Source organism: Triturus cristatus, chromosome 6 (assembly GCF_964204655.1).
Source record: "Triturus cristatus chromosome 6, aTriCri1.1, whole genome shotgun sequence".
Lineage (NCBI taxonomy): Eukaryota > Metazoa > Chordata > Amphibia > Caudata > Salamandridae > Triturus > Triturus cristatus.
Genome location: NC_140589.1, coordinates 1247052696 through 1247080097, shown reverse-complemented (window position 1 = coordinate 1247080097; position 27402 = coordinate 1247052696). Strand labels below are relative to the sequence as shown.

At 41.7% G+C, this 27402-nt stretch overlaps 1 protein-coding gene across 1 annotated transcript in view; it reads right to left on the bottom strand.

Annotated features, from left to right (window-relative positions):
• Positions 1 to 27402, bottom strand: part of LTBP1 (latent transforming growth factor beta binding protein 1) — a 1238788-nt gene that overhangs the window by 89395 nt on the left and 1121991 nt on the right. The window contains exons 31-32 of the mRNA XM_085612185.1: positions 10682 to 10810; positions 10064 to 10204 (exon numbers count right to left, since the gene is read on the bottom strand). Of these exons, the coding sequence (XP_085468311.1) occupies positions 10064 to 10204; positions 10682 to 10810 (270 nt within the window). The remainder of the gene's footprint in view (positions 1 to 10063; positions 10205 to 10681; positions 10811 to 27402) is intronic.

Here is a 27402-nt window from a genome sequence, read left to right as displayed (position 1 = left end):
TGGGTATGTAGGAGCGGCTTTATATTTTTTATCTACCCTTGGTGTAAGTATTCTAGCTCTAACAGGCTCTTTGAATATGTCATTGGCGTGTTTTATCATGTCTTTGAGCATGGGCAAAGTATTAGTGCATTTTTGGGAGGGAGCGAATGTCTCCACTATGAAATCCTCTTCTAGGGGTTCAGCATGTAGTTCCACCCCATGGTACTGAGCAGCTCTGTTAATAAGCTGTGCAAAGCCAATATTATCATTGGGTGGTAATAGTCTGGAGGCATACAGATCGGGGTCATTATTATGGTCTGGAACTTTATCATAATCATCCCAGGGGTCTGTGTACTATGGAATGTTGTCCTCATTGTCATCCCCATCCCGTCCCCATCATTGTCATCCTGTGGCTCAGGTGAGAAAGGTGGTTGTGGTGAGTTTGATGGTGAAATCAATAAGTTTGGATTAAAAGGTGGAGGCGAGGGAGGTATATAAGGGGTAGAGGGGTTAATATCCATGTCTTTTTTCTTCAGAGGTATATGAAAGTCCTCTGGAAGATCCAGCTTCCGTTTTTTAGGAAGTGTTGCTAGAAGGTGTCCGGTTTCAGGGTCAATATGTAATTGTTTCTGTCTTGGATCCAAAGGGTCTTGTGGACGAAGTTCTTTGGATGGGGTGTCTTTGTCCTTTTGTTTTGATTCAGAGGGCTTTTTAACAGGGCTAGTCTCTGAAGCTTTAAGAGGAGCTGTGTATTTTTTGGGCTCCGAGCCTTTCGGTGTGGAATGTTTCGGCTCCGAAGGTTTGGGTTTTACCGGTTTCGGCTCCGAAGGTTTGTCTTTAGTCGATTTCGGCTCCGAAGGTTTGTCTTTAGGTGGTTTTGGCTCTGAAGCTTTGGGTTTAGCCGGTGTCGGCTCTGAAGCTTTGGGTTTAGCTGTTGTCGGCTCCGAAGCTTTGGCTTTATGTGGTTGCAGATTCGAGTCTTTCGGTGCCGAAGGTGTCTGTGGTGCCAACAGCGAAGTGTCAATGCCACGTACAGAATGCAATGCATATGCCAAGAATTGGGCACAGTACTCACTTTAATTATTTAAGGAAGAGGAACTCCCCAGTTCATAAAGTCAGGCGCTCAATTTTGTATGTAATCCGCATCGATACTTGTATTTTTTTTAAGGACTTGTTTTCTCCAATCTTCTTTTGCACTTTATGTAATCAATTCTACTTTTACTAATTAATTACATTTCATCTTGAATCCCCAATGTGAACCGTGACTATCGTGTTCGCCATTGCATAAAACAAGTTGACCAACCAGTTCACTCAATGGTGTTTTTGTCAAGTGTTTACCTACACAATATTGGCCACCACTTCAAAGATCATAAAATAGATATCCTCCTCTTCATTCACTACTATAACATTATATGACAACTTTATTGGCCAACCAATCAACACTAACTTGAATTCATCCTCTCTTCTATGACTGGACATTGCTTGGTTTAAACAACGTTTATCATGTCAATTTCCGCGCATCCTTTATTCACACTTTTAAAGTACGAAGCGTAGACAGGCTCTTCTTGACAGTTTATGAATGTGACGTATCAAATTTAAACCATGCTAGCCACCCACAGTCTCCTTATCTATTCATAATGAAATCAACTTATTCCTGGTTCCCTTACCACTGAAACTATCCACGCCAACCCAGTTCTACGCCTTCAAAGGATGTAGTTGGTTTGGATATATTTTGAATCCTGTTGATCATTCATGCCCCTTGGAATTAATTTTCCAGGAGTTCTGGCCAATAAATCTCTCCGCTGTGCTCATTTTGGCAGAGGAAACAAACTTTACCACGTTGATGTGGCTTAACTTGGCCGAAACCAATTTGGGGCATCTCTTTTCTCATCTGGAAGGGACCTGCCCTGGGAGTTCTTTTTGGAGTGGTCCTGCTGGAGGAGGGCCAAGGTCAATTTACCTATACCCAGCCTCATGGGCTTATTTATGAAAGCCCTGCATCACTTTTGCACCACATAAAGTGGTACATGTATGACGCAGGGCTCTGCATCAGCTTGATGAACCACAGGGGGGCCTTGATTGGCCTCATAAATCTTAAGTAAGAGAGTACAGAGCAAATCACGGCGTTGCCTTTCTCTGCGCAAGTGAGGCGTTCCATAGGCGTTGCAGAGGGTTTTCCCAGGCAACACCCATGGATTTTGACACTGCCCCACATTTACAAAATCATGTAAACTTGGGGAAGCACCAAATCCTTACGCCTCCCGAGGTGAGGCATAACGAGGAGAAATATCTTTAGTTCACCTAGCTTTTCCTTTATCTATGTGTGCTGCATGCTGCAGCATACATAGAAAGAGGACAACGCCTCCTAGGATTGCTTTTGTGCGGGAAGGTGCTCCTTCCTGCACATAAGCAATCGCCCATGCAACGGAGGCACCGTGGCAACATAGTGAAAGGGTGCTTACATTGGCGCTAAGCTGGCTGAAACTGCAGCAGCACAAGGACAAAAGGTCAGTAATGCACCTTATTGCATAAATACGGTGCATTCCTGCCCTTTCACTTTGGTGTAGGGCAGCGCAACAAGGTAGAATTTCTCAGCATGTGCACACAGACCCGTTGCTTTTAATTAGGCATTGATTTCTGTTTTCTACAGCTTTTTATTAGAAATACGTACACTCTGGCCCTGATGAGAATTAATACTTGGTGTATGGCTGTGACAAGCAGTAGCCTGCAGCTCCTGCAGGCCAGATTACTCAATGGGTCTGAGTTTCACAACGAAAAGCATATCTTTCATTGCCCTTCCAGCTCCTCTCTATAATTGGATATTGGTCGCCACAGAATGGCCCTTTTACTTGAGATAATTGCTATAACCACAGAAAGAAACTAAACACAAAACAAAGAGGATTATATAGGTCAAAAAAGTCCTTCGAACAATATTCAGAGGGCTTTAAGATTGGTTCCCATACTGGGGATATACAAATGGTGCTTGCTATATCTGTCCTTTGAATTAAAATAATAAACATTTATATAGCTCACTGCTCAAACTAAATACCAGGCATTACTATTACACATCTTGGTGGTGCACATTTTATCGACATCAAAAGGAAGATGGTCCAGGTAAACCACAATGGAACTGGTACCAGGCATCTTTTATGCTACTCAACTCCACTTTACACCACTGAACCATATGCCACTCTACTGTCCCCCAGTCCACTCTATTTTCTGCGCCAGTTACTTCCAAGCCACTCCACGGTACACCACTCCACTCTGCGCCACACCCTGCCACTCTACTCCACACAGTGCCACTCTATGCCATTCTATTATACACTCCACACAACTTCACGCTATGCCACTCTACTCCACTCCCAGCCACTCTACTCTGCCCCATTCTACACCTTGATACTCCACTTAACTGTACTCCACTCCACCCTATGCCACTCTACCCCATTACATTCGACTTCACTGTACTCTACCCCATTCTCCTCTATGCCACTTAATGCCACACCACTAACTTTTAGCTATGCTGAACAGCAGCCATGCTGCTGTACAACATGGCTAAAAGACATTGACAAAGCCAATAGCTCTTGCACATGGGAAACCTATTGTCTTTGCCCTTCATTTTTTAATTGGTTGGCAAACATTGCAGTGAAACGAGAGAGCTTGTGCTGCTTGGTTATAGAGAGTATATGTGGACCAGCAAAGTCCGACTGACAAACCACCAGTCAACGATTTACGATTCATAATTATTAATCAACTCGTAGTTCTAAGGTAATTCATGGAGAGCTGCTCAGTACCAGATGCAATTCTAGTAGTGGTAAAGTATTCTAGGAGGAAAGTGAATGATCATTTCTAGATTCAAAGTAAGAGGTTAACATGAGAGCTCATAAAGAGAGACAGCAAACAAAGCAAGTTTAGAGATATGATTTACGGGTTGATACAAAGTTTAAAAAATCTTCTCTTGATGGAAAGGAAGATAACTTGAGAAGGTTTATCATATAATTGAAAAATCAACACCTAGAAATACATAAAGTAGTCCAAAAGCACTGGCATCTAATAAGTGATTTAGGTATTGTAGATATTCTCTAAATAAATTACTGAACGTTGGGGATGTAGTCAGCAAAAGCCATTTGAAGTTTTCTAATAATCAGCAGAATATCTGGATACAGCACTCACCAAAAAGGTTCTGTTGCTGTGGACACTGCAAGGCGGTATGCACCTATGCCACAAATACAATCGGATGATTTGACAATCAAGAGATTTCCAATAAATGTACTATTACATCTTTTCTAAATTGCTTGTCAACATTTGTCATGTATGTGATGATTTACACATCTGATAAACTTTATGTAGGGAACACCATACGCTGCTATAAAGTGACGGTTTTAGATTATTTTCGTGCTATTAAAACATCTGACTTTCGGGGTGAATATTATGAAAAGGAATTGTGACAGCTAGGAGCCACTTTGATTTATAGACTTGGCTCACGGTTTCTAAGAGGGTGGAATTCTGAGTTTGAATTGAATGCATTTCTATGAGACAGAGGCGTATGCGAAAAAAGCAAGGTGATCTAATAACTAGTGAAACTTAATGTAAGTGTGTTTACTAAAAATTACCACTGGATCTAGACCCAAAACCCTTATTCTACGCGACTGCGTAAATTACAATTGATGACAAAAGCATCTAACATAATATGGTTATCCCGCTGCTAAGCAAAAGTGAATATGGATTGCTTCTAACGACAAAAAAGGCAATTTGTTTTATTACTTTAGAGTACTTAATCACTGCTCTCTCTGCTTTTTCAAAATCAGGAAAGGAACAAAAATGCATTGCCTGCCCCAGAAGCTTCTCTAGAGTACAGAATTCACTTCTTCCAGCTCTTCAGGGCTTTAATCTGCCTCTTGAAAAACTTATAGCTCAAACTACAATAGAGAGTTGTAGTCAATAGATATGTTCTGATGGAGGCTTAATTATTTCTTAATTCAAAATTGTACCAGTAAATGTAGCACGTGAGGCTGCAAGAAATATGTTGCGTAGGACTCTGGCAAAATCACACAACAGAACTGACTGAAGAATCAAAGCAGAATTTCTTGCAGATGGCAGGCATAGCAGCATCATGAAAGACTAAAAAAGAGGCAAGCCTTTTGGACATCCCATTCTAATGAGCTACTAAATTCCTTTAATTCCACACATAAATGTAACAGCATAAGGGGGAAGGTAGAGTGAGTCTGGGTAGAAAACAATGGGTCTAATTCACATATTTTCCATAATTAGTCATTAGCATGAATAGTACTTAACTCTATGTCTAGGCGTGAGATATACCTAAGTATACTGAGCTGATTCTTAAAGCTTGATCTATGATCAGGCATGTCTTCCTCCTTGCTTAGTGTGACTTACTCTTGAATTTCCTGGAGTAAGAATTTGCTTACATGTGCTTTTCATGACTAAGTTTGATTAAGCTTGACTTACTCCTAGAAACTACTCACAGAATATGCTTTGTGAAACAGGCTTGAATTTATCTGGTACTATAAAATATAAATATGGTGGAAGACACAACAACTCACAGGAAAAGCTTTGGGAATCTAGGGCCCTATTATGTAAAGAGAGCACTCTCCCTGTTTGCGCCCGGCGCATTTTAAAACAGTTGCGCCAGGTGCAAACCAGGAAAGTGCTCCCTATTACATGGAATGCACTGCCCCCAGGGCAGCCATGGACTCACGCTGCCCCAAGTACAGCGCATTCCTGTGAAAAACGGAGTGGCTGCTTTAAAGCTGCTCTGTGATTTCACAGTGCAGGCGGCAACCCGCCTGCACTTTTAAAGGGGATTAGAGATCCCCTTGTAGGCGGGTGTAGTCGGTGACTCTTTGCCACTGCGCCCGTGTCTTTTAATACGGCAGGGGCTCAGAGGCAAAGCAATTCCCTTGTTTGCATGGGGCATGCCCCCATTCAAATGAGGGAACGCCCCCTGAAAATAGTCCTGGCGCTTTATGTGCACCAGCGCTATTGGTATTACAGAAAGGGCTGAACAAGTCTGCGGCCTGTTCTGTAATACCAAAGTGACCCAGGGCATGCAAAGGTGATGCAAACGCCCGTTGCGCCCCCGGGGCACCTATGTAATACGGCCCCTAGTGTGTAATTTATTTTCGCAAAACCATGTTAGAAGAGCATTAGAAATGAAGACTGTTAATTTCAGCAATGTGCTGACAGCAAACATCTTACTGTTTATGCTTCATTTCTGACATTTGCATTGCAACCCTAATAGGACAATCCAAGAACAGCTTTCAATTAAATTATTAAAAAACAAAATATTGACTTAACTGCTGATTGATTACATAATTCATATGGAGAAAAAATTCAAGCACATAAAAATCATCTTTGGAAAGACTGTGTAAATGATTAGAATTAAGCCATTAAAAATTAAATATTGAGTCAAAGGAGCTGGAGGACAACTGCATGATGCAGCGTTAACTCTGTACAAAAATAACAAGCTGCAATAAAGAACACAATCAGGAAACAAAGGGGTCCTACTCAGGGATACAATTCAGCTACAAATTATTGGATAATGGTCTTAAGTTTTTTATTAGGCTCCTGCTAGATGATTTTCATATAGCCTGCACCCAGAAGAGTAGTTCTTGGCTTGCACACTAGAAATAATGTCACAACACAGTCAAAATGGCAAGGCGTGCAGTTCATGGGCAAGGGAAGATTCAAACCCACTACTTGTAAATAGGCTGTACTGGGAACTCAACAATCATTCCTATTTTGCCTTTTTGTGTTGAGCCGTGGAAAGGAAGTCTTAGGGAAAACAGAAGGGAAATTTGATGAAGTTCTCACTACCAGGAACTAAACACAAAAATACCAAACATACATCTTTTCTTGCTTATTGTGGTTTCCTATGTGCTGAAGGAAAGTTAAAAAGTTGAGGGTTTTTTTTAAAGTGTAATCAATAGAACAAGTAGTCAACACAGACGTGGGCAGGCACACAGTGTTTTATATGCCACATTCTGATGAACCTTCTTGTGGGGCCTTATAAACCACAGGGTGAACCAGACGTAACTCACTTGTAGATTATAGTGCACCTTCTGCTACTGTGTAGACCACACCGAGTGTCAAATGTTAGCCTGTATTATCAGGTCAATTGTTTCACCCACTGATTTGATTTGATGTGACTTCTGTCACTCACATATGTTTGGAAGGTCTCTTCTTAAAATCAACAATATAATCAAAACTGTGGAATGTACTGGTCCTATTAGTACACTTGAATTTATTAACTACATATTGCACCTACTCCATGGTCTCTCTTACTCATGTCTAAATTCTACAGTCACAGACACCATCAATGTTGTCCTACTGGATATGCCCCTGCCCTTTGTTGCGCATATTGTATAGATAGCAATTGAGAGACATCAATGTAATTATGGTGCGGAAAAGGCAAGGTGCTACCAGATGCCTTTGTCTGAACCAGATGGCACAAGAATCAGAGAGGTCAGAAATAAAGAACTAACTGGCCTATAGCAGAATACAAAATTGAAGTAAGCTGTATGTATCTTGGCCATTTAATTTGTTATGTTATGTTATTTGTATTTGTAGCACAAGCTTCTCACCCATAATGGTATCCTGGCGTGGAACAGAAAGTTATTGCCGAAAGGTTTAAAACTAAGCCAAAACAGCCAGGTTTTAGGTTTCTTCCTAAATTTTGAGAGAGGTCCATCAGAACATATGGAGAGATGATGTTTATGCCAAGCACTGGGAGTCAGGTAGAACTGTCCTCCTGCTCTAGGATGCCGGGTGTGAGGCTGGCGAGCAAACAGGTGAGATGAGGAGCAAAGTTGTCTAGTTAGAAGACAGAAGTGTATGCGACTGCTAAGGTAAGAACGCCCAAGTTACTTTATAAGTATGAGTAAGAAGCTTGTAGAGGGAATGCTCAAGGATCATTAGCCAATGATGAGTGTGTTAGTCTGTACTGACAGTGGTATGAGGAGGCAGATTGAGAACAAGTCAGCTGCTTTGTTCTGGACCACTTGGAGTCTCTAGCTGAGGCAAACCAAAATGCCAACATACAGGGCATTTCCGTAGTGCAGTCTACTGGTAATAAGTGCTTGGGTCACCATTTTTGTTTGTTCAGTGGCATCCATTTAAACATTTTTTGAGCACTTTGAGAGTGTTAAAGCAATAGGTAGGCATGGTAGTGACTTGGTTTGCCAGAGAAATCTGATCATCAGTAATAAAGCCCAGGTTCTGGCAGCTCAAAAGTGCTTAGGTTGAGGGCCAAGGTTGATAGACCACCAAGCAATGATCTGAGAAGGTAGCTCTCCCAAATAGCCTGGTATTCTCACTGTTTATCTTTAGGCAATTACAGCTCATCCAGTTGGCAACCGCAGCCCATCAGCTCATGCAATTAGTCTGAATAATGGCAGTATCTTATGAAAGAGAGAGGAGTAGCTGAGGGTTATCGATGTAAGAGATAATATTGAAACCAAAAGATTTATCAATTAATGGTAATTGTGTCTTATAAACATTAAGCAATGTAAGGTTCAGGGAAGATCCCTGGGGCACCACTCACAAAAAATTGAAAGCATCACATTGGAAGACTGGGAGACAAACTGACTCGGTCTGTTGATAGCAAAAAGAACTAAACCATTGAAGAGCAGAATGTAGACACTTGCATCAAAAAGGAACCTGAATAGAATGACATGCAATACTGTGTCAAACACAATCAAAAGATCTAAAAGGATAAAAGCAGCAGTGGCACCCTTATCAATGATGCATTGGATGTTGTCTGTGATGAGAGCTGTTTCCATTCCATGGCTGGCTCTTAAGCCAGATAGTGAGACGTTTAGCAGAAAGACACACTCAATGTAGCTGGTGAGTTGTTGGTTGACTAGTTTTCAAGGGCTTTAGCTGGGTAAGGAAGACAAAAGATAGGTATGGAGTTTCACAAGAAGACAGGCTCAGCAGAGGGCTTTTAAAGTAGCGGCAAGACCATGGGAAACTGCCATTCACTGGGGTAAATGCGTAGTCAACAGTGAGAGGTTCAAAAGGTTGGTTAGTGTGGGCCAAATGAATTCATGACCAAGAGAATAGATGTAGTACTGACAGTGGTTATCAAGAGAGCCAGATTTAACCAAATACTGTGCCCTTCTGATGTCTTCTGTTACATGCCCAGGAATTCAGATGGGCATGGATACCCATGAAGATACCAAGGACAACATATTAATAAAGTCCAGAATGTCTAAAGCAGGTTATGGGGAGAAATTAAGATAAATCCCCTATACTGTAGACATAACTAGAAAGGTCAGAGCAGAGGTCCTGGGATGGGGTACTGTAGCAGACAGAGGCAGAGGGACTGGTAAATTCCTTTACAATGGTTGAAAAATTCTTTAGAGGAATTGGTGCATTGCTCAATCCGGGAAGTCAAGGAAAGGTGACTGGTCTATCTCAGGTGCTGATGATAATTATGGAGTGCTGCCTTATAGGTGCATTTATCATGAATGCTATGTGAGCTATGCAGCTGCACTACTACACCTATTCTATGCATCATGTTGTAGGTCTTCAACAATGGTTATGACAACATATATCAACTTTTGGTAGCTAGCAAACATAAAAACAGACTTTGTTTCTGGTCATGGTGAGAAAACAAATGACATAATACATCACTCCATCGAACACTTTGATTCAGTGAGAGAGCGGTTAGGTGTGGCATTCTTAACTTGTGGCAGCTGTTGAAGGTGGTGGTCAACATCACAAACATTTTTTTTTGGGGGGGGGGGGTTCTAATTTTTCATTAGACTTTGATCCAGAGCAATAGAGAGCAATGTAGAAAACATGGAGGGAAAGAGAATGAGAAAATTTGGAAGAGAGAGGGGAAAGAAAGCAGGGATAAAAAAGAACCTTGATGAGTGAGATAGATTCAAAACGTGTAGGATGGTGGAAGAAAGAGGTAGGAGGTGGAATGAACCAGGCAGCTTTGGTATTCCTCAGTTCTAGCATTCAGCACTGCTGGTGGCTGGTTTCTAAGACATACTTTGTGCTTCAGCATTTTGTTTTTATAAATTAAGAACTGCTCCCATTACATAGACCATTCACATACCGCTTGACTCAACTGGCCTGACACATCTTTTCCCAGTGATATCCAGTACCATAGGCCGTGTGCAGAAACAATTGTAGGATCCATCCGTATTGATGCACTGCCCATCGATACAGCTAATCGGGTCCTGGCACTCATCAGTATCTTTAAGATAACAAAAAAATACAATGAAGAAGGTAAATGCTAGACCTGCTACTCCACTGACATCCCTCTAAACCCAAACCTGGGATAGCCATTTTAATTTACTGGGCATCTGTACTCATAAATAAGCGAGGTAACTCTCCTAGATCTGCTGTCCCATTCTATGTTGCATGCAGTAATATCGAGATTGTAGGAAACAGAACAATATTGTTGAAAGTAATCCCAATAACTTTGCCACCCAGTCTACCAATGCAATTAAAAATGAATTATACTTTTATATGGTTTAAACTTTCTTTTCAGATATTTGTTTAATAGCTGCAGGCACAGATGAATCTCCAAACAGATACCACTTAATGTTATATATGTGGTGGATAATACTGTTTTACAGATTTCCTGCAACCAGAGAAAAGGGACCCCCATTCAGGCTCTGGCTACCTGTACCTCCAAATGTGAATCTGACATGTTAGCCTAAAATCTTACCAAAGCATTGGAGCTTCACAGGATCATAGTAGGTGCCCTGCTTGCAGTAGCACTCGTAACCAGGCTGAGTGTTGAGGCAGAAGCCATTTTTACAGATTTCTTGTCCAAACAGCAAACATTCATCTGCATCTGCAGTCATGAGATCACAAAAGAAAATGTAGGTTAATATTTACATGCAGGTAAATAATGTAAAGTAGTGGGTTTTTGTTCTGTTTCAGGGTCTTAGTGGCAGACAACTCTACTATTCGTCTGTGATTACAGAAAAGTAAACAGTTAGAGGTAAAGTGTTTTTAGCACAAAGCCGAATGCTGCCTGGTATTGTGACCAGTGGACACCTTTGAGGGATACGACGCATTTAAGAGGATGCATGTTTCAGATATGTTCAAGATATAAAGAATAGAAAGATGCTGAAGTTAACCGGTCAGCAGATATGAGGTGATGTACTAATTACAGATTGTGCACTGTATAAATGCCTTACACCAAGAGGTTAGAAAAGCATTGGCAAAGCCACTGGGACTGACTTTGGAAAGCTATTAGTGTATGCACAGGTCATAGCACTAAAAAGAAAAACATGCCGCTGGAGAACATGGCCGTTATAATACATTAAACAAATTAATAATTACATATAATTTTAATACAACAGTATGAGTGCTTCCTAACAGGAAGTTGTTCTTTGAACATGCATAGGAGCAATTTTTTAGTTTACTCATAAGAAAATATGAAAACATGGTTGAAACAAACAAGGATGACTAAAAAGAAATATAAAATGGCAAAATGCGCTGGCAAAGTAAAGCTTTGGCACACCAGCCCAGGCAGTGAAACGTTCATTTTAGGTGGACGTCAACATGTAACCGGGCACAGTGCTGTCACTCACACTGCAAGTGGGCAACTTGTCACCCAATAATGTGTGCTGTGGCAGGCGGAATCAAAATGTGAATACCAGTTGAGCTGACCATCACCTATCTCAACAAATCCCAGGATAAGATGGGCAACCAAAAACCAATAAATGAGTACCTACCAAAAATGTCCCTCCAGTTCTGAATGACGCTATTTGGTCAGGTGACAAACAAATGCCCAGATCCAATCCATGTCAAACAGCAAGACCTTTTTTCCTGTTCAGTTCCTTGTGAAGTCTGGTATTTCCTGGGTCATCCATAAAAACAGGGACTTCTTTCATTCCATGGCCCATCCAGGGAGCAACCATCTAATGTTCCTATCCTAGTAAATAAGAGTCAGAATGACACCAGAGGACGTGTCTTCCTCAATTTATAATCAGCCAACATCATATCCCCACCAGCTCTGCCATGGCTACAGCTAGGAAAGAAAACCGTACCTGCATACAGATGCAACCACCTTATCCCTAACAGTCTCTAAACAACTAGGAAATAACGTAGGACTTAAGCTGGTCTACTGTTACATTTCAAGTGGGCATTCCTTACACTGTGATAATGCTGTACATGATGGCTGGTGCAGGAAAGGTGCATGTAGCATTATTGGTACACATCACTGTTCTGTGTGTACTAGTGGTATAGATTGCGCTTTCATTGTACATGCATTGTATTGTCTCTATATTAGCGCCCTTCTACCCAGTATGTATTTAACAGCTGGAATGGCTACTGGTTGCCTTGCAACTGTTTCAGTATTTGGCAAGGTTCTGGTATGTCATGCTACAGTCGCATTGGTCCCATGGTACATACTATGGGCATGCAGGCATATCTGCCAACTTCCTCTAACTAACTGTTGAGGCATTTATTCCAAATCCTATGTATGTTTGTGGGCACTTCCTCAGTGTTGCTGGTGTCAGTACATGCCTATTTGCTGTAAGTGTCTCCACTTCTTTCTCTCTCAAGGGTTCTTCTGAACACTGCCCCTTGCTCATGTCCTGTTTCCACAAGTTATTCCCGGGCACTGGTTAGGAATGGTTTGGAGCGAAGTGAATAGCTAAGATATGGGAGAGAGAGGTCTCAGTCGTTGTTGGTGACTGAAGTCCCACAAAGCACAAAAAATATGGCCCACAGTGATAAAGTGCTTTCTATGTGGAATCCCCAACTCATGATTGTTAGTTTGGCACCAGCAACAAGATCTTCGTTGGAGAAAATGCTTAAGGTATATGTTCAACAAGTAGCCAAAACAAAAATACATTTAAGAAGTAAGAAATGAAAAACGTCTAATGCAGGGGAAATAAATGGACAGAAATAAGGTAAGAAATATGTTACAAAAAGAAAAAGAAAATTGGATAAATGGTTCAAAATGTACATAGAAACCAAAATAATACACAGGGTAAAGTACTGGAAAAAAACATTCCCTTTTATCTTCTAGGGAAATGGAAAATGCAAAACATTTTAGAGTATTCCTTGCATTTGATCAAGACCTAGGCATGCTCTGAGGAACACGACTGAGTAAAAGCTGGTGATTGGTCCCACGGAAAAGTTTTACATTTAAACTTAAACACTTTTATGGAGATCAGAAAATCTTCAAGCAGAGCAGACCTGGAGGTCTGCTCTGATGGCTGAGAAGGGTGTCTCAAGGTCGTATACAGTTTGACTATTGCCTCTGACTTCCCACCAAAAAGATCATTGCAGGGAACACCACTAAAAGGAAGCTGCAAAGGCTGCATTTTTGAATGACAGGGTTAGTATCTTGACCCAGACTACCAAAATGTTTGTATAAATGTTCCAGTAAACTGCTACTATGACAAAAACTGAGAAGGGGATCCTTGCATGTTTCCTAACTTCATTCTTGGCTTGATTTATCCTCCCTACAACGCTTAAACTAGCATTTGCAATGCAATAGGTCTCGCCTTGAGGACTTTATAAGGATTTAGTAATGCAGCATATTGTGCTGCCCCAGAACTTTCAGGGTGCCGAGCCGCTGATGAGCAAGATTCCCTCATGTGAAACGCTGCTGTCGCACCAAGCACATTTCCAACCTCACACACCTCCTATACAAGTCTTACTACAAGCAACACCATTTTCAATCACGCACTCCAGACGGTGTCTTCCAAACACTGAAAACCAGAGCAGCTGAGAAACTGTCACGGCATAAGTGTTAAATCTAGGTTACAATACATTTCGCAATTGGCACTGGTCGAGCAGGCTGCCACGGGCAGGAAACAAAACTCGATGGTGATAATGAAAGCGGTGTTCTGTGATTTTGGGCAAATTGCTTAAAATACAAGCAGCAATCTTGGAGGAGTGGTAGGTGCGGTGTGAAGTGGTAGAGAGAGAGGGCACAGGGTGAGCAGTAAACAAGACGCAGTGGTGAAAATGAAAGCAGTGAGGGGGCGAGGAGAGACCGCACGCAATGTGACTTGAACAGCATTTGAGCTTATAAATTACTCCATCTGGCAACATTTAAAAAACAGCAATGAAACGGCATCAAACATGCTGTGAAGGGAGTGCGGACAGAGCTGCTGTCTCGGGAGTTTGAATCTTGACATCGGCTTAACATCCTGCGATTTTGGGCAACTCACTTCAAATACAAGTAGTGATATCAGAGAGGTGGTGGGGCCGGGGTGAAGGGAGAGATGAAACCGGGCGAGCAGGCTGCCATGAGCAGGAAATAAGATGCAATGGTGAAAATGAAAGTGGGCACATCGCTAAAAGGTGCATGGCCTCCATAGTGAAATAATAATTAAACCTGCAAAGCAAATGCAGACTGAAACATGAAGCACAGTGTCCAGAAGTGGCTGCTGTGCTGATACACAAGCTGAGGCAAACAAGAAAAAATATTGTGCACACAATACAACCTATGTATAAAAGCGTGAGACTACGTGTAAGAGGGGCAGTCTCCTGGGAAGGCATGAAACATAAAAAGGCGGGACTATTTAAGCATGCTGACCAACCAAAAGCATGCATTTATGAAGGGCATGAACATGAATGAATGGAAAAGATGGGAGGTGCTTCAAGCCACAGTCTTGATTACAGCATGCCTCGTAGAGCAGCGCTTGCGCTGCCCAGGCTCAACCTAAAAATAATCACCTTCCCTTTGGCCCATGCAGTATCTAGAGGGCAACTCAAGTGAAGCTGGAAGGGCCCCTGTTTTGAACCAAAACTGTGCCAGAAAGGTCTTTAGACGCCCAAGTGTCCCACTTGAGAGTTATCTGGGAAGTGCTGTTACTCTTTGTGTCTATTGTCGTGTGGATAGTCCTTTGAAGTAGCAGATGGCATGCTCATTTTCCAAGAAGACATGAAAATAGTGTGATCCTATACAGAAATCCTAGGCCAAAATGTATATGCTTTTGAAATGCAATAATTTCTAGGCAGAGTATTTTGTATATTCCAAATTGGGGGCCAATTTCGATGTTGTGAGGAAAGCCTTCCCAACGACTGGGATTAGGAATGCTTTTCTAACGAATCGCATTGGGAGAGTTTGAACGACCGAGTACGAGGGCTCCGTATGCTGATGGGCTTGGTTATTTCAGAACCCCATTGACTTCAATAGCAGCCTGTGTACCGCACGCTGATACAGTCTCCCACTGAAAAAAGGGGTTGTTGGGGAAAAGCGGGCACACTGTGGAGGGCACCCCATGATGCCTGCCACATTGTGCATGCAAGTGAAGAGGGGTCCCTTGGGTACCTCCATGGACCACATTCCGGCACCCATGGGTAAAGGGGGGCCAGCAATGAGCCCCCAAAGACCGATTCCCAAAGCAGTTTTGTCTCGGTCAAGCCAATTCGGAAGGGCTGTCAGAATCGTTCATCGTACTCGCTCATTCAGAAACCATCGCCATTGGGCTGTACAAATCGGCTCAGAACGACTTATGTGCGTAATCATATGTTATCTTTTAGTTGTAGTGGAGAAAATAATTTTCTTCATTCTGTTCTACCTTCCTGGCTCACAGCTGGGTCTAATGCCTCAGTGATCTAGTGCAGTTGTTCTTAACCTGTGATCCGAGGGCCACTGGCGGTCTGCCATGCCTACTCAGAGGCTCTGCGACTGTTTTACAAAATTAAATAATATCACAATTAATAAATTAAAAGTATTAAAGTGTTTACAAATAAAGGAGCAACTTTAAGAATATGAAAACTTTTCTATATTTGATTGTGAATATAAAGTACATATTTCAATATTTGACTATTTGTTTGGTGTATACTTGCTTTTGTATTTTTGTGTATTGTTTTCAGGTAAACTCTTAGAAATGGGTTAGTCATGGTGAGAGGGGTGAGGTGTGGGGAGAGTTTTCAACAATTACTCAGGGGGTGTCCCTGGATTCCAATAATGATTCAGTGGGGGACAACAGAAGTCAAAAGGCTAAGAACCGCTGGTTCTTTGTTTGACCTCTGTATTATAGATTCACATCCTGGCATGTCATTCATCCTTTAATCATTCTAATGTCGATACAATGAGTACCCCTGAGTTGGATAACAATAAACAGCTCAAATTAAGAGTCAGGATACCCCTCCTAGGGAACATGCGTTTTGGAAATCAATCACAGAGGTGTTTATAGAAATGTAAAAATAAAAGCACTTGTCCATTCAGAAAGAGAAAACCACAGAGACTGCAGGGGTCAAAAATGCCAGAAAACAAGAGAAGAAGATGATGCTTCTTAAATGAATAAATCAATGAATGAATACATTTTTCTAGAGTATGAAAGTACCCTGATAAAGGATGTCATGACACTTACACTATTGTATGGAAGAAATTACATAGAACATGTCTTTTGTTATTCGTCTTTGTTAGGTTGGGCTGAGGGCCAATGCTGAAGGGTTGATGGTACATTTGAAGTTATGCTTCTAGATGATAATTATTTCTCATTTCTCCAAGTTTAGTTATAAACGGTTTCCTTGTGAAGCTCATGGACTTCTCTTGCTCTATTCAACTTTCGAAATCCTTTGCTTTACTTTTAATTTGTTCATTTGTAGCGTAACGTATATTTTGCTGTCTTGCATTTTTCTATATTAGTATTTTCATACCTGTGCTCCTATGCAGTATTTGGGCGTGCTGCCTATGGTGAAAGAACATGTTTTATTTTCCAACAAAGACTTTTCTATTATACTGGACATATTGTCAAAATCGACACAATGGGGCTTATTTACAAGGTACGTCATTTTTAATATGGGAAAAAGTGACATATAGGCGGCGCAAGGGGCTTGTAAATAATTCTTTACTCATAGATCAGCGTCTTGGTAAAAGCTGTCCAGCAGTGAAAGTCAACAGCAGGAAACATATGAAAAAGGTTTGTGGATGATGTACATGTGTGATGTGCTGCCAAATGCAGAATGAGACGACCAATGAAAAGGTTAGTGCAACGCATGATCAGCTTGTTTTGACCGCAAAACGAACAACTTTTAAGGAGGACGTGAAAGGTAATGTTGAAGTTTCAGACTTCTAAGTAAGTAACAAGACTTGATGGCTTTCTGCAACTCTGTAGTGTTTATTACTCGACTAATGGCCACCGTTTGCAATGATTCTCCGAAAGCACAATTTCTAGTGAATGAAATATCCAGTCGACAATGTGTATAGAGATTACTGGAAACAAAAAACATGCATTATCAGCAGCTTGGCAAGTGTCACTGTGTCATCACCGCCTGCCTAGTCCATACGCTGTATCCATCTTGTAGGGAGAGTAGTTAATTTTCCTGCCATTCTTAATGCTGTGGAAAGAATTATTGGGGCATATTTACAAGTCCCTATCATCACCCCACCATCACTTTTCAGGACGTTGTGATGGCGATAGGGGCTTTGCCTTATTTTCAAGGCAGCGTTAAGCCATTTATCGTGGCTTAACACTGTTGTTAAGTTACTTAACGTGGCTTAATGCTGTCTTCTAAATAAGGCACCCTTTCAAGCTATACTTAGCATGAAAGGGGAGGGCAATGGGGGTTGCTGCGGGCATTCCACCGCAACACCCATTAATGTTTGACGCTGCCCAATATTCACAAGGGTAGCATAAATATGGGGCAGCACCAAAATTAAGGCAAGGGAAAACCTGGTCTTACCCTGGCAAAACGAGGAGAAATGTTTCATTTCCCCTCGATCTTGCTGTTTCCAAGTGTGCAGTGTTGTGCATCACACTTGGAAACAGCAAAACGCCAATTATTGTTTATCTGCACATAAACAATCATTTAAAAAAATGCAGATTTGCAACTTCTATGTGACCTGCATTGAGCAGCACACATAGAAGTTACAAAACGCCATTTAAAGATTGTTTATGTGCAGGACGGGATACCTTCCTGCACATAAACAATCTTACCCTGCAATGCAGACACCCTTGCACTATGGTGCAAGTGTGCCTGCCTTGGCACTAGGTAGCTAAATTTAGCACCAGCACCGGAGGAAACGCAGTGCTGCACCACATTCTTGTAAATATGGTGCAACGCTGTGTTTCTAAGGTGACTTAGAATGTTGTTAGCCTTCTTGGCTTAACGACACGCTACGAAACTTTACTAGTAAATATGCCCCTATGTCTTGAGGTGATGTTCATTTGAGCTGATAAGGGTTTCTATACTTCTTCTAGGTACACCTACCTACTACTAAGTACCTACACTGTTCTAATAAAAAATATATGTGATGGTTCATATTTTTTTAATCTAGAATTGTTTTTGCAAGCATAAGGCCACCACATTTACATGACATTTTTTTGATTTTTCTTCTTTTTATTTTTCTGGCATTTCCTTGCAGTAAAATACTAACCATCACACCAGCTTGTCAAGGCACAAGCTATTGACTAACCAATTCTTTTTTTGCAGGTAATAATAAGCTTACTGTATGCGCCTGTTGTCAATCACTATTATAGTAACATGTTTCCACCTCGGAGTAAGTTAGCCATCACTAGTGCAGTGACTCTGCAACAGCTACTGCCTCACCTCCACAAGTGGAGTAGCAAGGGGGGGGGGGGGCGGTCCACCCAGGTCAGCACAAGTTTTGGGGGTGGTGGCCCCCCTGCTCTTACCTGCAGTCATCGTAGGCGGCAAACGCAGGAATCCCCAGCACATCGCCCTGCTCTTACTGGCGGCCGCCGCTGCCGGGCGTCAAAAGCAGTTGCCCCCACAGGCAGTAAAATATCTAGTTACATCACTGTCTTTCACCCTTATCAGAAGACCCAACTCATTATCTGTGTATCTTAGTCAGTGTAAAGTAAAACACAAGGCAATGCATTAACTAGAAAAAAAACAGTCACTTGTGTCGCAGTGAAATAACAACTTTCTTACAAAAAGTCACCTTCCCCGTTTTCTCACTGGGAATATATGTGGAATACTGTAGATCAGTAACCATTTACATTTTCAAGACCACATTGAATGGTCCATTTCTGGGCGTACCATATGTCTTCTGCTGGCCTATCTGCATGTACAGTGCACAGCCTTTGATCTACAATCAAGAATGGTAGAAGTAGAGTTGCTGGTCATACAGCCACATTTTCCTAAGACATTGCTCAACCTTCTCCGGTTTATTCATATGTTGCCACCCCGATTGAAACAGCGAGTTTGATTCTTCTACCTTTTATGGAGGTTTTCCTGCTCTTTTGTGCAAACCAAGTTGTTCTTCCTGCTGTTGTGAAAGGGATTAGGGAAACTCGATCCATTGTCTCATTGACAGTAGATGTTTTCTTTGGAGCGCATTTACATTCTAATGTCATGTCTTCTTGCAGATCTTCTCCAACGAGATATCATGGAATCTTGTACAATTTTCTAGAGGTCTAAGTGCCAGTGATTCCCTTTTTTTCATTCCGGGGCTAAAGCAATGGAGCAGGATTCTGTCTCGCGGCATTACGTGCTGTTCCCTCATTTCCAAGGTTAGAGCATACTTTTGTTCCGAGCAGCATTTAGGTGCATCATAAGATGTCAATTCGTAGACCCACTACCATTGCTGCATTAAGACTTTTAAATACTGCACTGTTTTTGGACTACTATCATCACCAGAGATACCAAAGCAAATTTTGGTCATGTGGCATGCATTCCTCATCGACATTAGGTTGAAGAGAGCCAATTCGGTAGTGTCATTTTAGGTACAGTTGTAATCATGCCCAGGGTCATGTTCATGCACCTCTCTGGTTCCTGGTGGAGATTCAGGGAGCTCCGCATGTACAGCAGAGTGCTGCTGCTAAAAGGCTTAAGGCTGCACATCACTCTGGATTGTTAGGGGATTATCCCGGATTTATTCACCACTATTAAAATCCTTGGTTAGCTATCTTCTTAACTTTGTGGCCTGATCCAAATGTGTTGTTGTTAGGCAGTTATTGCTGAAATTGACCTTTTCCCATAGCACCACTGCATCAGTACGTGCCCTCTGATGCCCACAGGAATAGGATTGAATGTACCTAGGGAGGAGGTCTGTGAAGATGAGTATGTTGTTATTGATGTCAGTGGCAAGTTAAAGTAATTTGATGTAGTCTAAATTGATTGGACCAGTGCTCTGAAGATAAGGTATTTTCACTTAAATCTTTACCTGAAACTTATTGGCTATGCAACATAAACCTACTATGTCCAGGTTAAGTGTGTAATCATAACCCAGAAGTCCATTGTCATAACTTTATGTCTTTAATGCACTCTGTACTCTGATGGGAGAATCAGCTGTCGGTAGATGTGAATGGCAGGTTTTGAATTTTCTGTAAAGCATTCCTTGCAGCATTAGAAGTTCACCCCAGTCTCAAAGAATGAGGAGTTACTCTTGGGGAGCGCTGCTATATGATCTTCTTTAAGTTTATGTTCACAGAGACCGCAGGTACTGGTGGCCCCCCACTGCTCTGTTGTGATGCTATCATGCCATTGTCACGGAAGTGATGTCAGGCTTAAGTTGGGCATGTGGCTGTCGGTGGCAGTAATGGGGTCAGAACAAGCAACCCGGAAGTTCATGATTTAGAGTGGTGCAGCTAAGACATACGGCAGCTGTACCTCTGTGGCAGAAGGCCCTAAACCTAATAACTGACGGTTCATTTAATGTTGGATTAGTTTCACTGGGATTAGGAAGTCTGGACTGAGAATTGGTATGAATGTTCATCTGCACAGAGATTGTCGTACTAAATATTTAAAATATCAGGATACAGTGAAATTAAAGCCAGAATATCAACCCCCCTGATACAGTCAACCTTGTGCATATAATAAAAAACAAAAACAAATATCGAATCCAAAATATCGTTACATAAATATAGCTAAACTTTACATAAATCAACTCCCAAAATATAGTTAATAATAATGTAGACTTTTTAAACTAACATTAAAAGAAATCAAAATATAAACTTAAAAAACTTTACAAGCCCCTGGCGCTGCCGGCACAACATACTGCCCCATATTTACAAGGATACGTAAAGCCATCCTGCGTGGCTTTTCGTGCCCTTGTAAATATGGTCCCAATATACACACAACACTTCGCATGTAAGGAGCGTGCCATGGATGTTGCTGTGGGTGTTCCCAAAAAACTCCCATGGCTTTCTGCCACGTTTCCATATGTACGAGAAATCGTAAACCTGGAAATGTGTCAGAATGCTATGCCTCCCTTGGGGAGAAAGAGGGAGGCGCAATGAGAAGAAATGTTTTTTCCTCTTTTTAATGGTGCCACATTCTGCAGCACACATAGAAAGAGGAACACCTCTAGTGATTGTTTATGTGCAGGAAGGTCCACAAAAATCATTTTTATAACAACCTCAACTAAAAAGGAACACACAATATTAAAAACAATCAAAATAAATAAATAGAGAGAGAAAAAAAATAATACAAATATAGAAAACAAGCATTAAACCTTTTCTATTAGCTACAGAGCATCATTAAAAATCAGCAAGTTGAAGTTCAAAAATATCGGTGCACAATAGCGTCTCAATCCAGTGCTCCAAAACTTAAGGGTTTTCCTATGCTATATGCAATTGAGTGTTCCATAATTTGAGACTCTTAAACACACCTCAGGAAAACCCTTTTTATGGATTTTCCCTTAATAGACAGACAGTGAGAGTCATGTTTTTTGGGGCGAGAGGCCATAACAAACATTTTGGAGAGATCTGTTGCCTGGTGCAAGTGGTCCATGAGATCTACAATTCCATCCAACAAGATGTTATGGCCATTTGAGGTTATTGGAAGAAGGATAGTGTCTTTGGTGTATAATAGCACCTGGACTGGCTTATTCCTAATAATTGGTATGTCCCATCCCAATCTGACCAGGGCAGCCCACAGACCATTTATGTATGATAAATAAAAATAATTGGTGCTAGGACAAAGCCCTGCCACCACACCACCCAAGCCAAATGAGTCGGTGCACTGTCCACTTTCACCAAATCTTACTGAGGCAGAAAGATCAGAGTGGAGCACATGCAAAAAGTCCCCCAACTCCCTTCCAGAACCCTATATTCCAATGTGATCCAGAGTTTTGATTTGTTGAAAGTGGTCCATAAAGGCTAAGTGTCTGACATTGCATTTAATAACTATTTGCCTATATGTAAATTAAAATGTAAATTAAGGGACTGTTCCATCGTACCCCCGTGCTGCCCAGAATCCTTACTGTACTTCAGATAAAATGCTGCGTTTTATGGTCCGAAGCATCAGCCTGTTATAATGACCCTGCCAATTACATTCACTGTGGAATCCAGTAATGAAATTGGCTGATAACAACAGGTATCCAGGCGATTCCCTTTTTTGAAGACCGGAACTATAATAGTCAATCATCAGGAATCTGAGAGGCCGGATCAACCGGTTGCATAAATACTGTTAGTAACGAGCAGGGCCCACAGCACGGTAGTTTCTTCCACTGAAAATTCTATATTGTGGGAGAACTGAGGTGAAACCAGGTCAAAGGTATTAATGTCAGTCACTGGGGGGTTATAGACAAGCTACCCACTGATCAGCATCTATATTTGTACTCAGACCTTTTATTGAGAAACCAGTTCAAAGGTATCAATGTCAGTCACTGGGGGGTTATAGACAAGCTACCCACTGATCAGCATCTATATTTGTACTCAGACCTTTTATTGAGAAACCAGTTCAAAGGTATCAATGTCAGTCACTGGGGGGTTATAGACAAGCTACCCACTGATCAGCACCTATATTCGCACTCAGACCTTTATTGAGATATTAGAGAATTTATTTGAATTAGCTATTTTTCAAACCATCTGGCTGTCTTTTAACTTACAAGAACAAATCAGTTTTTCAAACATATCAATTTGGAAGTATGACGTTCTTTTTTTCCCAGGCCTCGTTATAGTCCCTCCTAAAGATAGCTATTTCATATATATTCCTTGGGGTCGCTTTAAGGGCTTTTAAATAGGCTTTTCATAATCGCCTATTCGCAATTCTACATACTCTGTTAGACCAGGAGGGCCCAAGTGCACTAGAGGTTGCCTGGACCTTCATAAATAGGGCCCTGATAATTTTCCCCAGTTGTATGAAGGCCTCTATGACAAGAGAGGGACTTATGTCCATTGACAGGTAACAATTTACCAGGGCCTGGTTATTCACAGGTAGCTTACATAAGATGTCTCCCATATAAGCTGTTCTCCACACCCTCGCACCTTTGCCCATTATCTTTAACTAAACTTTTAGTATTGTCTTCAAACGCTTTCTTGGGTCTGCCTTTAGTGGTTGCTAACATAGTGATAGGCAGGTCGTAATCACTGTAAATGGTGGGCTAAATTGTGCCCTTCAGAATACGATTTAGTAAATTCCTTGTAACAAAAAATGTATCTATTACAGAGCTACAACCCCTGCCAGTGTATGTAGCAACATTAGTAAGGCGACCATACCAGCTCTGTTGCACTACATAGGGAATAATACAGCAAATGAGAATACAGTACCCCTAGGATTCCTTGAGCAAGCATGATACTTCCTGTCATCAAGGCTAAATGTGTTCACTGCTGTTAAGATAGAGAAATCCTCGAGCTTAGCTTTAAAGACTTCTGCAAGCACCACACTGAAACCCTCATCCATGTTAGAATACTTTTCAAGCTCTTCAATAAGATCAAAGAATGAGTGATAATTTGGGTTATCCTCTGTTATGAAAATATCATTATAAAAGTTAATGATACCACTCTAAAAGTATTTGTCCATTTAAGATGCAAGGCCTGGGTAGGAATTGGTGAAAAATGAGTAATCAGGAGCAGTCTTGGACCAGGTTGACCAGCCCGCCAGGGCCTGTCCTGTAGTTAAAGGAAATGCAGGGGCTGTATAACAGGTTAAACCATCAAAGAAGACTTCATTTATGTGTGTGTGTGTGTGTATGTGTAGATATATACTTAAACTATAACAAACATAATTAAAAATATTGAGTGTATATTCCCAGAATTCATATGCGAGAGATAAGATGCAAATTCTGTTTAATTCAATCTGCTATAGTTGCTCAATGTAGCACGTATTGTCAAATAATTCAGCAAACAAAATAAACAACGTTTGCCATTTTTCTTAGAATCTCTTTATTGTCATTGGTCGTTTTCCAGAAGTAATCAAGAATTACATGATGTGGTGTACAATTGATGTTGTAAACATTCTTCATGAAGTGTGTGCCCATTGTACTATGCAATTCTTGTATTGTGAATATTCCTCGCTGACATCTGATATTGGGCTGAATTCAAGGACGGCTGATATTTCACTTGATTTGAGGACTGTTATATAGGAAGCTATGAGCCTAGTAAAAGCCTCAGGCTTTAAAGGCACATAGTGGCAAAAACGTGTTGGCTGTTTTGCAATTCAATGGAAGATTGTAAACTTACTACAATAAATATAAGCAATACTGCCTTGTACATAACTTACGAGGAATATGTGGAAGTGTACAGATCTCTAGGCTTTGGACCTTTTTAGATGGTGAAAATAATGGCCAGTTCACAGAATTGGGAGGCTCAGTGAGGAATCTACGGATAGACAGAGTATCCACCAGAAAGAGTGTCACCAATGGTAAGTAACTTGTTCTTCTGATGGATACTTCTAACCATATATTCCTCAGCTTTTTAATATAAACCAAATTAGCAGCCCCTCAGCAGTGGGCCTGTGAACTGGCTTAGACCAAAAAAGACCTCCAAGACCGATCAGGCAGAGTGTCCTTCTTGATGGACTTGGCTGTTCAGACAGTAGTGCTTTCTGAGATTTTACTACAGAGGACAATCCAACAAGGGATGGTTCTCTTCTGCACAGCCTTGCATTTTTTCGCTCCAACGAATCAAACAATGGGCTAATTGTCTACACAATGAGGTGTGGCATAATCAATATAAAAAACAGAGCACACTTTTAGGATCATACCGATGGAGTCTTTCCTCCTTTTTAGAGGGATGATGTGTGGGGAGAATACCAGAAGTGTGATGCTGTGCCTGACATAAAAATGAGTCACCACTTTCAGGAGAAAGTAGACTCAGGTCCTTAAGACCAACTTGTCTGAAAAAAAGGTTGTGTATGGCGAATTGACAGAAAGGGCTTGGAGCTGATGTTACCGCAATGAGAAAAACTATCTTGAGCATTAGAAGCCACAATGGACAGTTGCGTAGAGGTTCAAAGGGCTTAAATATCAGGAATGTGATCACCAAATCCTGGTCCCACTGCGGCATACTGAAATGAGTAAGTGAAAATATATGTTGCACAACTTTAAAAAAATGCATCACAACAGTTGATTTAAGCAAAGTGGGCTGATCCAGCAACAGCAAAAAAGCAAAAAGAGCTGACAAGTAACCTTTCACTGTGGCCAAGGTAAGTCCTTGCTGAATCATGCACAACACAAAAAGCAACACTTTGGGAAGTTTGGCTTGAAATGGGTCAATCTGCTGACAACACACCCAGCTGCAAATTTGTCCCATATACCAATTTAGTGGAAGGATGTCTGGCTGCCAAGATGACCTCTACAGCCTCAGAAAGGAGGTTGATTGCAGTCAACCATCCCCATTCAATCTCCAAGCATGGATATTGCACAGGCCTGGGTGCAGGACCATGCCCTGCTGGTGCAAGAGAATATCCTCCAGAAGCAGCAGCCTGAAGGTAGGACAGATGCTCATGCCAGTAAGTCCGGGTACCACATTTTCCTGACCCAATCCTGTGCGACAATGATGATGGCACTGCAGTTTCTGATCTTCTTCAGAACTTGGGGCAGGAGTGGTAGCGGCACAAAGGCATACAGGAGTCACGACCTCCACTCTAGGTGGAAAGCGTTTCTGAGAGCGAACAATATGGGAAACTCAAGCACGTAAAGAGCTAACATTGCGCATGCTCTGCAGTGGTGAAAGAATTGAGCCAAAGTTCTTTCCATTTGCAGAAGATACCTTGTGCCATGCTCTACTTGCAACTACCATTCAACCCAGAATCACCACTGTTAACTCTTGGTGGGGTAAGGACAGAGGTCTGCCACTGACCCAATTGAGGTTAAGCAGCCCCCGTTGCATGCCTTTTGCAGTCTCCACCTAAATCTGAACATGGGTGAAGAAATCTACCTAATCCTGTGCCCACTGAGACTTCAGATCCCTCTACAGAGCCTGCATTTGCCACCTGGCATGCATGACCTGCAGGGCTTCAGGAGGCCATCAGTCCCTGCAGCCTCACTGAGGTCCAAGACGGAAGCCTGAAACATTAGGATCGTCTCCTGATTGTGCGAACTATCTCTCTGGAGAGAAGGCACAAAACTGCACTGTATCATGAATAGCTCTGATGAAAGGGAGTGTCTGCAAAGGAGTCAGATGTTTGCCGAAGTCTGGAGGTGGGTGAGGACTGTCAAAGGCGAGTGTACCTTCAGCAGCCAGTTAACAAGGTAGGGGAAGACGGGAACTTCAGAACTCTGAAGATGCACTGCAACCACGACCATCACTTTTGTGCGCACCCGAGGGTCACTGGTGAAGCCAAATGAGAGCACAGCAAACTGAAAGTGCACCTGCCCCACGGTGAACCACAGATAGATCCTGGGGTATGCTTCGCAGGGATGTGGAAATAGATATCCTGCAGGTTCAATGCTACCATCCAGTCTAAATGATCGAGGGCAGAAAGGACCTGGAACAGAGTGAGCATCTTCAATTTGTCCTTCCTCAGAGGGAGCGTTTGGAACATATACAAGATTTGTGTTAGTAGAAGCATCTTTAAAGTAGCTAGTCTTCCCACCCAGGAAAGTGTGTGTTTTATTCTGGCAGCTAAACTGAACCTTAATTCACACAGCATGACAAGGTCACTTTCTTATACCAATACCAATCCTTTGGATTTAGTAATTTTAGTTTGAAGACTAAATACTGTCTTAAATTAATCTAATAAGGGGATAAGGCCCTAAAGTCACTGCATGGGCTTGTTGATTGCGAGAATGATATAGTTTGCAAGGGCAGTTTAAGTACATCGTGGCAAATGGAACTACCTTGAATTTGAGGGTGCTCTCTAACTTTCTACAGGAGGTGTCCCAGAAAGAGATCAAAAAGAAGAGAGAATAGAGGTTACCCCTGTCATGTGCCCCTGGTCATATGTAGAAATCTGCAGGACTGACCATTTATTTGAATCCTTGTCTGATAGTTGTGGTAAAGAGCCTTGATCCAACCTAAGAATCAGGTGTCCAGGACAACTTGCTCCTAGTTCTCAACCAGCATTCCCTTTCCACTTTATGGAAAACTTTCTCTATGCCCAATGACAGGAGAATTGTCTCCTTTACCGTTTTCTTGGCACTATCTAGTAGATGTAGGGATTTTTTGGCATTTGCACTTGCTGTGAAATGGAATATGACCACCTAGCTCGGGGTGTATAAAGTCAAGCAAGAATTTGCCCAAACGAATCAGTGAGGATTTATAGGTCCAAGTAATGGAAATGAGTCTATATGATGCACAGAGTGTTATGATTTCTCGGCTTTAGGAGCAGTGT